The sequence below is a fragment of the Chroicocephalus ridibundus genome, chromosome 15 (genome assembly GCF_963924245.1).
Source record: "Chroicocephalus ridibundus chromosome 15, bChrRid1.1, whole genome shotgun sequence".
NCBI lineage: Eukaryota > Metazoa > Chordata > Aves > Charadriiformes > Laridae > Chroicocephalus > Chroicocephalus ridibundus.
In genome coordinates, this window is record NC_086298.1 from 9,283,051 (window position 1) to 9,296,462 (window position 13,412).

Sequence of the window (13,412 nt, forward strand, 5' to 3'; positions counted from 1 at the left end):
CTTGCATCCTGAGTTTATTCATCACTTAATAAATTATTTCTTCAGCTAGCTTTCAATTACCAGGAAAATGGAAGAAGCAGATATCTCGGGCATCAAATATCCCAGCATTTGTCTTGCTGTTCAGTAGCTGCATGGAGGCGTAGAAAGAGTTTGAAATTTTATGCTAGGAAAAGCTGACTAGAAGACAAGAGTCATTTAACTTGTCATTAAACACGATGGAACAGACTGATGTGACCTGTGAGACAAATTAAATTATTGGCTGCCGATCAAAAGGTAGAAATGACCTGTCAGACCAATTTGCCTGTGATTGATTATTAACAGTGTCAAAGTTGTGGAAACAATTCTATTCTCTTTGTGGCTCCTGGGTTTGTTTTTTTGTGTTTTTTTTTTTTTTTTTCTGTTGTTATGACAAATGCCCCCCAATTCTGAATAAAAAAGATTTTAAATAAATTCTTCTAAGAGTTAGTGAATTGATTGCAACCTGAAAGTTGTTTGCGGTGACTGATCCGGGGCCCAGACTCTGCACGAGGACAGCTCCAGTCACATCCATGACCTCTATCCTCCCGCAGCAGCGAGCACCCTGGCTCCTGGGTGTGAGCACCCTGGCTTTGGCACCGGTTAGTGCAGATCTGAGGCTGTTCCAGCTGACACCAGGTTCTCATAACACCTCTCTGTTACGGGAACAAGAGGACTGCCTCAGGCATCCACCTTTCTTTTTAGCTAGTGCCCTGCACCGGGAGCTGGGCAGGTGGCGGAAAGGCTTCTTTTACCAGAATAAGATTAATTTATATCTGCCTGGCACTGCCAGAGGGAGCCAAACGATCAAGCTTGTTTGTTCCTTTCCAAATACTACTCTTACCTAAAAGTATAGTGCGGGTGATAAAAAATCCGTCCCAGCTCATCCAGGATGTGAGTGTGATCCCCTTTTGAATAACTCCAAATAATCTTGATTTGCCAGGAGCAGGGAAGTGGCCATGCTGTTGGAGTTGCTGATGCGGGGGTGCAGTGGTTCTGCTTTCCAGTCCAGAGGTGCTCGCTCTTCATCTGTTGTGAAATGATTTCTGTGCAGTGTTTGTAAAGTGCTTTGATATCCTCTGTAGATGAAAGGTGTTATATAAATGCAAATTTCATTCCTTTCATTTCAATTTCATTTAATAAATAAATAAATTGTTCAGGTTTTAGGGAAGGGTGCTCTGAGACCTAATACTGCATCTGTATTCTGGATATACCTGTGGAGAGAGGTTAAGGCCACTGATTGTCTTTCAGAGCCTAACAGAATTAATTTTCGCTTGTACAAAAACAGATTTTGCAGGCTGAATAATAATGAAATAAGTGAAGAATCCACCGGCTCTGTTAAACTGGATAATTCATCCCTATGAGTAAGGAAACAGAGAAAGGATGCATTGTCAATTAGCATTTTAGATTAATTTTTCAAGGCTATTGACTGAGGAAACTGAAATTCTAATTAAAGTAGCAAATAAAATAATTCGTTCAAAAGCCTTATGAGATTCTTTTTCCATCAGGAAAAAAAATTCCAGTGCTTAAAGAAATGTTTTAAAGCAAGAACAAATACATTTGGAGTAAAGAACAAGTAGTTTCTGCAAAATGCTCTGGTTCTTTCAGTAAGTAAATGGTCCTGAAGTCATTGGGTGATGAGGGTGGTGGATATTTTATACAAGTGTGAACATTCCTAAAAATGCCATGGGCAGAAATATAGCATATTTATTTGAAAAAGGTGTAACCTAATAATAGAAGAGGTTTCTGTGAACATATTCCATATGGTATTTAATTAACGGCATCTACATGGAGTTGCAGATGAAATGTTTTGGATTGATAAAAGGGACTGTGTCTATGAGAACAAGTGAGGAAAATTAGAGTACCTTTTTTACACAGAACTATTTATTATTATAACATGGATTACAAATGTTTGATTTTTAACAGTAATTTTTTTACTTTGGATTGTTGATCCTGCTAATTCATGGGGCTTTTGTTCTTACTGCTGGTAGCTTGCTTTTTTTTTAAACCATTTTACTGCTATTAGAAATTGTTGCTATTGGTAATTGGCAGCACTGTATCAGACCTCTTCAGACTCTTTAAAAAAGGTTGATCTTTTTGGTAATAGAAAACTGTACAGTCCTCCAATTTATGGTGAAGTCTTGTGTGAATGGGAAAAGAAGCTCTTAAATTGTTGAAATACTTAATATTGTTGAAATAATTGCCTTAGTCCTTAATGGTTGAAATATATATGCTCAATAAACAATTAATTAAATTATAAGCTTTTCTTTAAAATACAGGCTATTAGTACCAGAAAGGAACGAATATTGTATAAATTAATACATATAACTGAATAGATATAAATGAATAACATAATTATGTCACTTAAATATCTTGCTTTGAATATCCATTTTCCATTTATTGCAGCTTGGACACCACTGTAAATCAGCTTGCTCAGAAAGTGCATTGCAATTACAACTTCCTATTAATTTCCAACAATATTGCTAACTCCATGTATTCCCTGATATAAAGTCCTCGGGAGCAGCAGTGTCCCCTGCTCACGCTAGACTGGAGCATGGAGGTGCTGCACGGTTGGGGGGCCAGGAGAGGGATGTGGGTTACCAAGCTGCAGCAGTGGGGCATAAATATAGGGCCTGGGGCTTGGCGGCATTAAATGGTGATACTTTTAAGAATAGGAGTTGATTTAGTAACTGCCAGTAATGGCAATTCCTCCATGACCCCTAGTGCTTTTTTCCGTTGATGGTTGCTTATCGCCCCTTAAACTGGGGAGATAAAAAACCAAACAACCCCAAACATTGTCAGAGTTTGTTTACTTCCCAGCTGTAGCACTTGCTGTTGCTCTGCCTTTGTGTGCTGGAATTAATTGCTCTTAATGAAAATTTATACCCTGTAATAGTTTTTTAAATTACAAATGACTCATGCCTTAATTGTGGTTGATAACAAGCTCGGGGTTTCTCAGTACAGATCGTGCCTCTCAGTCATTTGTTTTTAGTTTCTGTAAACCTTTCCTGGTTTGTTAACATATTGAACTTTAGAGCCTTGAACTGATCAAAATATTCCTAGTTTTGCAACCCAAATATAGGGCATGTTTTCTTTTGACAGTCAGGAGTCTGTTCTTGAATGGTTTTTGTTTCATGTGAGCGTTTAGAGAAGGAATGAATCGGTATTGCCAGATTGCTTCAAAACTTGTCTCCTGTCTCTTTTCCAGTTTCCTTTTGGCAGACGCTTGCCGTGCGATATCTATTGGCATGGGGTATCGTTTCATGATAATGATATATTCTCAGGTCAAGTCAACAAGTTTCCAGGTACCTTGCTTCTGTTTCTAGTTTAAACAAATGCTTTAAAAATATGATTATTTGAACTGTTTCTGTGTTTTACTGGTTTTTTATAATGTGAATTATCTGCCTAATCAGCTGATAGTATTTTTAGCATATTACTGGTTTGGGTAGGTGATTTCTGCTTAGGGGGTAACAATATCTGAATGGGTGTCTCAAACAATTTCTGAACTGAGACGTGTTTTGGAGCAAAAGTGGTTTTGGTGAAAAGAGTAACTCATGTATTAATTTAGGAAAATTAAGAGTGTTGGGCTATAACGTAAGGGAAATATGCAATTATTGTCTGTTATCTATCATTGATAACAGTGCTGTATCTTTGGATTTGGTTTTGATTCAAAGTGGAAAGAATCTGTTTTGTTTCGTACTGTGGCCTATCTCAGGGAGAAGCTCGAAGCAGAGTTCCTCAAATGGATTTTTTAATATTGAAGAGTTCATGTCAGTCCTCATCCTATGATGACTCTTCTACTTTTTTAAGCTCCCTTTTTTCTCATTTAATCCCCGTTGAAATCTCTTTAAATAAGAGCTAAGAGCTTAGGTATTGACTTATCTAAGCCCTTTACTTCAGATTTATTGCCGCTATTAGTATGCGGTGAGAATAAGAACCCTCAGATATTGAACTTCGTGCTTTATTTACCCTGACTTTCTCCTGTCTGTGGGAAGTTCACATTCAAGTATCGGATGGTGTAGTTTTCTGGTGGTATAAATCTGTGTTAGATGAACATTGACCTCTCTATGTTCTGGCTTGTACATGGTAAGCAAGTGGCAGCCATGGTTGTTGGTCAAAACCATGGAGTCCTGCAGAGCTAGACCTGTTTACCTTGATGTTGGGTTTTACTAAATTCTTTCTCTTGAAGAAGAGGTCTTGGTGCCTTTCTTAGTTGTGAGAGATTCAAAGAATCTGAATCAGACCTGGGCAAACGTGTGTGTTCCCTGTTACTTTCTGTCCTCCTTGTACCTTTGGAACCTCCTGGCCAAAATGAACCACGCTCAACAGAGGTTTGCAGTCACAGACTACGGAGTTCCTGTAGGTTTTGTGGAAATTTGCTGACCATGGAGGAATGAAGCCGACAGATGATGTTCTCACTGAGAAAGAAGCTGCAGCATGAACCTTATAAGCTGTAATATCTGAAAGCACATAAATGACACAAGAGTAACCTTTAATGCCCTGACCTCAGGAAAAGCTTCTACCAGAGCTCACGCGGATCTGGACGCAGCATGATCTGAGCACGAAATTCAAGGCTGTGGGAAAGCAGCTAAGTTTGTCTGCTCATGAAATAACCTGTTCTTTCTGATGTGCTCACTTAAATGAATGCAAAGTAAACACAAAGTGTTTGATTATATTTAAATCACATTTTTACCTATTCCTGGAACCATAGCAGGCTGGGGCCATAATTTTGGATTATGGGAAGCCAGTAGTTACTATTGGACTGAAACTTTCCCTGTCTTATTCTGAGCTGCATTTTGGATAACTAATTTTTTTTCTAATACAGTACAGTAATACGTACAATATGAAATATAGCAGGGGAATGCTACAAATATTTTGTCAGATTTTAAATTTTAAAATATTTTAAGCTTTATTGAAAGGAATGACTAGAGTGCCTACCAATAGGGTGATATAATAATTTTCTTTTAGGATGTGTGGATTCAGTGTGGATTCTTCATTGCTTTTAGACATGACTGTTATTTTTCCCAGGCATGACGGAGATGGTACGTAAAATTACACTGAGTCGGGCAGTGCGAACAATGCAAGATCTATTTCCTCTTGAATATAACTTCTATCCTCGATCCTGGATTCTGCCAGAAGAATTTCCCCTCTTTGTGGATGAGGTAGATACGCTATTCTGAGAGTAAAAGTAAACTTGTTGGATGTTGTTGCCATGTCATTCTTTAGTTTTTCATACCTACCAGATTATTTAAAATCACGCTTGGTTTCTGTGGATGACATCTTTTTCAATTTGCCTGAGATCAGACATAGTCTGGATGAACTGCTTCTGTTTGTTATGTTCTAAAATAAACTTTAAAACAACTATGCTTCTCTGCAATGCCAGAAGAGATGTTTGAAAATTAAACATGGTAGAACCATAAGCCCTTTCCCTGCATATTCTACTGAGTTTAAAAGGGCTGAGGAGGTTCCAGAACAGTAGTGTGTGGAGTGTGGTACTTCGCCAGGCTCATTGTCGCTGAAGTCTTTTTAGTCCATCCTGTTTGTGCCATCCAAATCCTTCACCACAGCATTTCGTACTGTGCATTGTTAAATACACTCACATCTTCCTGAAGAATTGTTTGTTTCAATCTCTTGTCAGACTGTTGCTTTGTTTAAATATTCAGAATGTTATAAAGTACCATTATTTTTCAGCTTTTTTGGAAAAAAAAGTGATGCTGTGTGTTGGTGTTTGGTTTTGTTATTAGAAATATTTTTTAAAATATTGTATGTGTTTGTTTTAACCCTGTCTGACTCGCCCAGTGCATTTTTGTATTCTACAGTATCCTCTGCTTGGAAAAGTGAGAGAAAAAGGTATGGACTTTAATAGACTTCTATACTGTGTGTTACTTTTCAGGTAATTACCATATCCACAATCCAATTAAATCCGTGAGCATCTTTTAATATATACTCTTCAAATGTGCTGTGTCACTGCCACGGCACTGCTAGTAACAGTAAAAATGAATAAAATCCCAACAGTACTTCAGCCTTATTGCTTTAGATGTAGGACCAATTTGTAAAAGGAGTGTAAATTATCCAATCAATTTAGCTATGACAGGTAGATAAGTGCAAATAACTTGGAAGTAAACTTCCAAAATGGTGCACTGGGGTTCTAGCGATGACTCTGTTGGGAATGGTGCCTGTCTCAGTTACAAGGCTGTGATTAAGTGAGCAGCGTGGAGCGATGGGGTCTGTACATCCCGTTACACGCACAGACCCGCACGCTGGCAGCAGGTGGCACTGCAAATAAATACTTGTCTCTGGTTGAATGGTTACTGGAGTGAAAACGATTCGGTTTTTGTTCCAAGAATAACAGATGTCCAGTAACACACTCCTAGGAGTTTCCTTTGCATATGTTCTTCCATCTGTGTTGGAGAAAAGCATAGTTTGTGTTATCAAACATTATATTTTATGTTGTAAGAGTTTATGTTCTATTTAATACAAGTTTGTAATGTAACCCCTCCAAAACAAGAAAAAATACGAAACAAAATTCCAAATCCACTGTGAACCATAAATGGTTGTGAACACTTTGCACTTGCAGCTTCGTGAGTTCCAGTAGGAGCTCTCCAGTCTTTTCTGTTGTTTGTTCATACGTGGTTTTGTTTGCTTTACAACCAAGGGACCCTAATGCTGCTGAAAATGTCAGCTCTAAAACTAAATTTTCAGCTTATTCACAAACGTACAGGTACGTGTGGTGTCTGCATGTTCAACATACCCCTGTAGGACACTGGCGTACACTTGAATATGTGAGTGTCACGTGTACATTTATCTGAGCAAAAGAGGATTTAGCCATCTCTGGTGCTTCTGGAAGCAAAGCTGTATTGTCGTGGCCTGCAGCTGCTAAGTATGTAGCTCTACATGAGTCGTGCTGAAACTTGTCTTGCTGCACCTTTGCTATTATTAGTATTCAAGTCCTTTAGGGCACAGTTAATTACCAAAGGTCACAAATTCTGTGTCAGTGGAAGTCTAGGTTAGACCTGAGAAGGTGGTTTGGTGCCATTTGTAGTATAGGATTTTGTTGCAAAGGGCTGGACTGGGGAATTAACACCTGTGAGATTTTGCCTGTAATAGAAATTACTACTGAAAGAAGAAACTCCTTGAGAATTTCAGTCTCGCTGCCTCCTCCTGAAGCACCGCAGCATTTCAAAACAGTTTCTCTCTCAAATGTTCTTTCTGTGCCTCAGTTGTGTAGACGTGATTGTGAACTTTTATCACACGTTTGCATCAATAACTAAATCAAATGCTGTCAGCTTTTCCCACTTTTCCCTAACCCTTAATCCAGGTAGAAAACACTGCAGCTAATCTAATATTAATTAGCCAGTAATCGATGGGAGACCTGCGCTCCTAGGTTTGTTGAGGATAAGCTTCTTATTGGGAAATGCCAACAAAATGGTAGTTCCCTTAGGGTCACTCATATTAGCTTGAAATGGTGATAGATATTTTTAACAAGGACTTAAAAGTTAATCTTACTAAGTAAATATGTATTTATCTATTTTCAATATTTGCTTATTTTTACCTTCTAAAATATTCTGTACTAATATGTCACCATGACAGAAGATGAGTTACACATAAGCAAACCTCTCAGGTGCTACAGTAATCGCCCCTTCGCTAACAGGGAAGAATCTGTTGGAATCTGTGTGATAAGAACTTAGTTCTAATAGGAAATTTCAATTTCTGAGAAGCAGCTGGCTTGAGATTCAAACCAGGGCCTTGATTGCTCTCATACTGCTTTCTTTGTGTTGTCTATGAGGATGATGAATAGGCCTGGTATGATTAATTTTTAATAAGAATCTAATTTGGACAGTCTAATTTCCAGCACAGCATATTTTTGATGGTTTAATCAGGTTTTCAGCTTTTGGATACCTCTTAGGCATAGACATGAATATTCTAGTCTTTGTGCTGTCAAATCTTATAGCCCATTATATGCATTTTTTTTCAGAACACTATATTAATTCAGCCTGAGTTTCCTCATGAAAGGCAAACCTGCAACTGGATCAGATTTTCATACCATTAGACATCGTACTCTCTTCTTGCTGTTGGCTCTAAACGGTTAACATGTTTTTAAAGATAATTTCCTTCTGTCAAGCTAGGTACACAGAAATATCTCATTTCATGTGAACTAATTTTCCTACGTGACTGACTGGTCAAGCTTCCTCATAATGAGAATTTGAAAGAATATATTTGAGGGGATTGTGGAGAATTTGAAGACAACTGTCAGGAATTTTCTTGTAGATCAAGAAACCATCTGCTTTCTTCCAAGACAGTCAAGTTGCTGAAAACTAGACTGACTCTGGATTACTGTTCCCCCTTCCCCGTCCATTCTATCTTCATCTGCCATGTCTATGTTTTGATGGACTAGAAAATGATGGAGAAAATTATTTCCTTTCCAGCTAAATGTAAGGAGTTAAGTAGGAGATCTATGAGAGCAATGATTGTTAAAATGCAGGACTTCGAGAGCAGGTTGTTCTTGCATCTTTAACAATAGTCCCCAGAAAGCATCATCTTTTTTGAAAAGGTGCTGCTGTAGCAGAGCAGAAGTAGCCCGAGGCGTGAACAAGAGATGTGGGAATGGGAGGCAGATTGCCCTGGCTGGTTTCGTAGAGGTTCTTTATTACTTTCTGTGCTAGTAGATCGTGATTGGCACTTTGTACGTACAACTGGAGTCATAGTAGGGTGCGTTTAGTTGCAGAGGTTTAAGATTAACCCAGGATGCTGACTCTAACACCGGTGAACCAGAGAGACCCCACTAGAAGCAGGGTAATGTCATGTCAGGGGAAGATTATTCTTTAGTGTTAAAAAGACTAGGGCATAAATCCTGCTTTCCTTCTTTGCACGTCTAGGCCTGCTGATCTACTTGGACCTATTTATCCACACGCCATTTATGTAAGCCTGATCTCCATTGTGGCATTTTATCCCTCAAAGTGACCTATTTTGAGGAAGGATCTTTCATGGAGCTAGTGTGATGCTTGCCCATGAGAAAAATCCTGGTCTAAATAATTAATCTTGAATTTCTGCTGTAGTTAGTAGGAAGGCTTTTAGCAGTGTGGTTCTCAAGGAAATAAATGAGTGACTAGGATGGAGCCAGAAGTCCTTCAGGCCTTGGGAATGTCACTGCCAGCAGAGCTGTGCATCCCGTCTGGGTGAGCAGCTGAATGTACTCACGGCAGATTGCTGAGTGAACGGAGAGAACGGCAGCTGCAAGTCTGGTCCGTAAAACATGTGAATGCAAGAAAACAGTGGTCTGTACTGTGACGTCCCTCTGTTTTGAAGAAAAGCGATTTTAAGTGCTTTATTTTTCCAAATCCCATGAGTAGCTGCTAAAGGTGTTAGCCTGCATCCTGCGTTTTCCGTAGCTGCATTCTTTAATAGGGCTCCCTGTGCCAGTGCTGTTAGGAGTTTCGTGAGCTACAGTCCTTCTGCACCTATTCATTGAAACCTGGATTTTATAGTTGCGTTTTGATAAATTACAATTTGTGCGCTAATAATTTCTTTCCTCCAAAATATTTGTTAATGCAATGCTACTATATTTGCACCTGTAGGGACTTTACCCGCAGGGAACAGCAATAGAGCTGGGGGAGCTTCAGAGGCTTCTCACTAGGGTCCTGTTGCTTTACCATGAACCTAAAGGGCTGCCCGAGAGGGTAATGCAGCAGTTCATTTTCCACTGGTTGCTCAGACCGTGACCTCCAAACCAGTTGCTTCTGAAGGCTGAGACATGTTAACTCACTGTCTTAAACATGCTCATATTCTTTCCTTGCTACATGTTGTAAAACATGCCATGTTTTGCGAATAGTTTTTAAAATTCATCCAAGATAACTCCAAATCCTTCCTGACTTCCTTTCTTCCATTCTCAATTTCACTTCTACTAATTCAGGCATCCAAATCTCTGCAGTTCTTACTTTTGCCATACAAGTAATAAATAAACTAAGATGTATTTAGGCAGTGGGAGATATGCACGTAACATGAAAGATCTGATATTCAGCAGATGTGTCAGGCACTTACAGTGACCTAGTTACCGTCTTCATGATTTTTTCATCCTCAAATGAAATGCATCGAGGCTTGCAAAGTTTAGGTTTGCTTCTTGGGAATGTGAGCTTTGTAGGCAATGTAGATGGCGTAGTTTCTTTTTTCTCTGATGTAAAAAGATTCCCTAATTATAACATTGGGGTTTTTTGAGAGAGAGTGAGTTTTGAGTGAATATATGCTGTTTACAAAAGTGCAGATTTGAGTCCAGCGGTTAGTTATTGGTGCTGTGTTTAATTCTGACTCGCTGTATCCAGTTGGGAATGACATTAGCCTCCAAACATTCCCTGCTAAATGTGTCAGTTTAACACCTTCAAAGGACAAAACAACCTTATTACAATAATGTTTTGGACTGCCAACTATCAACAGTCTTTGTTTCTTCATTACTTCTTTATATAACTCCCATTAGTTTGTAAAATCAAGAACTCCAAAGATATTTATTGTTGCTTCCAAGAAGGTAGTTTCTCTGTTACAGCGCCAAGCTCTGTTTATGCCCCAGAAATGAAGCTGCTGAGGTCAGTAAGTAGAAATGACAGTGGGATTGAGTAAAAAGTTCAGATCCAATTGCCTTTTGAATTTGAGATGTTTGGAGTTAGATCTGAGTTTTAGAACTTTTTTTTTCCTTATTATTCTTCCCACTTTCTGTGTGAGGATGCAGACACCTGTCTATAATCCTGTAATTCTCTATAATTCAGTTTTGATCTTCATCTTACTAAGGCCACATCCGGGGTTCTGTAGGTTCTGACAAACCACGGGTACTTCCCTATCGCTGTTACAATTTCTATTTGTGGTAAACCATTTCCCTTATAGGCCCCAAAAATCTAGGGCGTAGTATGGAAAAAACCCTCAAGATATGCGTATAATGGTTTATACTGTACTCATGGATATCTATCTACAAAGCAATGACAGAACTGGATGCATGAGTATCAAGGTCCAAGCTGCTGTAAACAATACAGAAATAGGTCGTATAGTCCTCCAGTGGCATTCTTATAGCATATTAAAGTTTACTTTAACAGAGACCTTTTGTGGCAAGGCAACACAAACAATGGAAACTGAAACTGAAAGGTACTGATTTGCTAACCTTTCCCCCCCACCTTTTTCTTGCTATTTCTGTGACTTGATGCTTTTGATACACATACTCACAGAGTATCAGCAGGTGTCAAAATTTCTTACCTACTGCTTCCTTTCCAGAGGGTCATCTCCCATCACCTCATTCATAGCAAACGTGTGTCTTTGGAGAATATGTTTTCTGGAATGATTTTATTAATTTAACTTGTTAGCAGTAAAGAGTATTTGACATCATTTGCAAGAAATCTGCAAAGTGGCAGCATTTCTCTATGAAAGAAATGAAAAGTATCTTGCGTAGTGATTTTTCTAAGCATTTTTGCATATTAAGATGCATTATGCTGCATCGATGTTGGTGTTTGCAAGCTCGTACACTAGAGCGCAGTGTGTGTCACACCGAGCCAGCACTGGTGATCGCCTGAACACAGACCCAACACCTGCACCAGCTTGAGGAAACGACAGCAAACATGGAGTGCTTTGTAAATTCATCCAAACGTTTTGATTTGGTACAAAACACCATCAAATTCTTTCCTCATTTTCCTGATTTCACATAAGGTACATCTAAAGAAAGCATCTGAATTGTCATGTGCCATGAATAGATCTTCCCAATACAAATCAAAGCAAACGAGAAGAGCTGTTGAAATCAGGGTAGAATATTTTTCACCTTGCAGTGGGTAGAAAGGTAGTAATTGCATGCCAGGCCTGAGGGAAGTTCTGGTATAAACTAGTAGAAAGACCTTAATTTTAGAGAATGGTGGTAGGTAGCAATTGAGGCATAAAATCTATGCGTTGTTTAGTAAATTTGTGGTATTTGTATAAAATCTGTACGTGGCTCAGTATTCCCTGGTTTTACTAACACTGGTTATCTGATTGTGAAAAATATTCGCTGGTAGAAAAAGGTATTATCAGTGCCAAATTTTTACGTTTTCTTTCCTTCTCCCAATGTTGTTTGTCTGCATTTATACCTCAAAAAATAAGGTGCCTTTCCTTAGGTTAATGATTATCTTTGTCAGTGGTAGTTCAAAATGTAGCATGGAAGTTTAACTTTGCCGTTGCATATGCATTAGAGACTGATAAAATGGACCTCATGAGATATACAGCATTTCATCCTGTAAATTGGTACATAACATTAAGTTCCTGGAATCATGTATAGAACAGCTCGTTAAATAAATTGACTTTTATCTGCACTAGTAAGTCCCTACTCATGCTTTTTTGTTTGTCTTTGTGCTTGTCAGCACTGTTTATCTTCTACCTTTTTTGCACGGTGTTTACTACTCTTAGTGATGTGATCATGTTATTTTTATTTATTTTTGCTTACAAATGCAATTTGTTGGCTTTCATAGTATCAGCCCTTCTTCCCCCCCGCCCAATTAGTGTCTTTCAGTGTAATTCTTTTCCTTCTAGGTTCGTATGATGAAAGACAGCGATCCGTCCTGGAAGCCCACTTTTATTGTAAAACCTGATGGAGGGTGCCAGGGAGATGGAATCTACCTCATTAAAGACCCGAGTGACATCAGACTGACGGGAAGCATCCAGAGCCGGCCAGCTGTGGTGCAGGAATATATTTGCAAACCACTGCTTGTTGACAAACTGAAATTTGACATTCGTCTTTATGTCTTACTGAAATCTTTAGAACCCTTAGAAATTTATATAGCCAAAGATGGACTTTCTAGATTTTGTACAGAGCCCTATCAAGAACCCACTCTAAAAAATTTGCACCAGGTTTTTATGCACTTAACCAACTATTCACTAAATATCCATAGTGGGAATTTCATCCATTCTGACAATGTAAACACTGGCAGCAAGAGGACTTTTTCAAGCATTCTGTGCAGACTGTCTTCCAGAGGAGCTGATGTCAAAAAGCTGTGGTCAGATATCATTTCACTGGTGATTAAAACAATTATTGCACTGACACCAGAACTGAAAGTTTACTATCAGTCTGACATACCAGCAGGAAAGCCTGGGCCAACTTGCTTCCAGGTATGTTGGAATTTCTGCCTGGAATGCCATTATTTCTATGCATTGATTAATTTTCTGGATGTTTAATTCCTTTTCTAAAAGCGTTCTCTCGTTATGTTATTGATCACTGGTTGGATGGAGTCCATCCACTGAATAGCATTGTGCGAGCTCAGAACTTAGCATCTCCTCACCCAAGTTTCACTTTACAAATGTGTCTCCTGACCTGTGTTACTACTTGCCATAAACATATACGGAGAATTTTGAAGGGGTATCAATCATTAGTAGCAGTATTTGCTACAGTTTCCATCTTCTAG

At 38.8% G+C, this 13,412-nt stretch overlaps 1 protein-coding gene across 3 annotated transcripts in view; it reads left to right on the plus strand.

Moving 5' to 3' along the window:
- TTLL11 (tubulin tyrosine ligase like 11) overlaps positions 1 to 13,412 on the plus strand; it is a 50,689-nt gene that overhangs the window by 4,008 nt on the left and 33,269 nt on the right. For 2 of the 3 annotated variants that reach the window (XR_010073402.1, XM_063353109.1), the window contains exons 2-4: positions 3,224 to 3,320; positions 5,044 to 5,177; positions 12,544 to 13,119. Coding sequence is in view for 2 of the 3 variants with exons in the window: in XM_063353109.1 (XP_063209179.1) it covers positions 3,224 to 3,320; positions 5,044 to 5,177; positions 12,544 to 13,119 (807 nt within the window). In the remaining variant the exon portion in view is untranslated. Of the gene's footprint in view, positions 1 to 3,223; positions 3,321 to 5,043; positions 5,178 to 5,841; positions 5,866 to 12,543; positions 13,120 to 13,412 lie in introns of those variants that run through there. The other variant, XM_063353111.1, reaches the window with a different exon arrangement.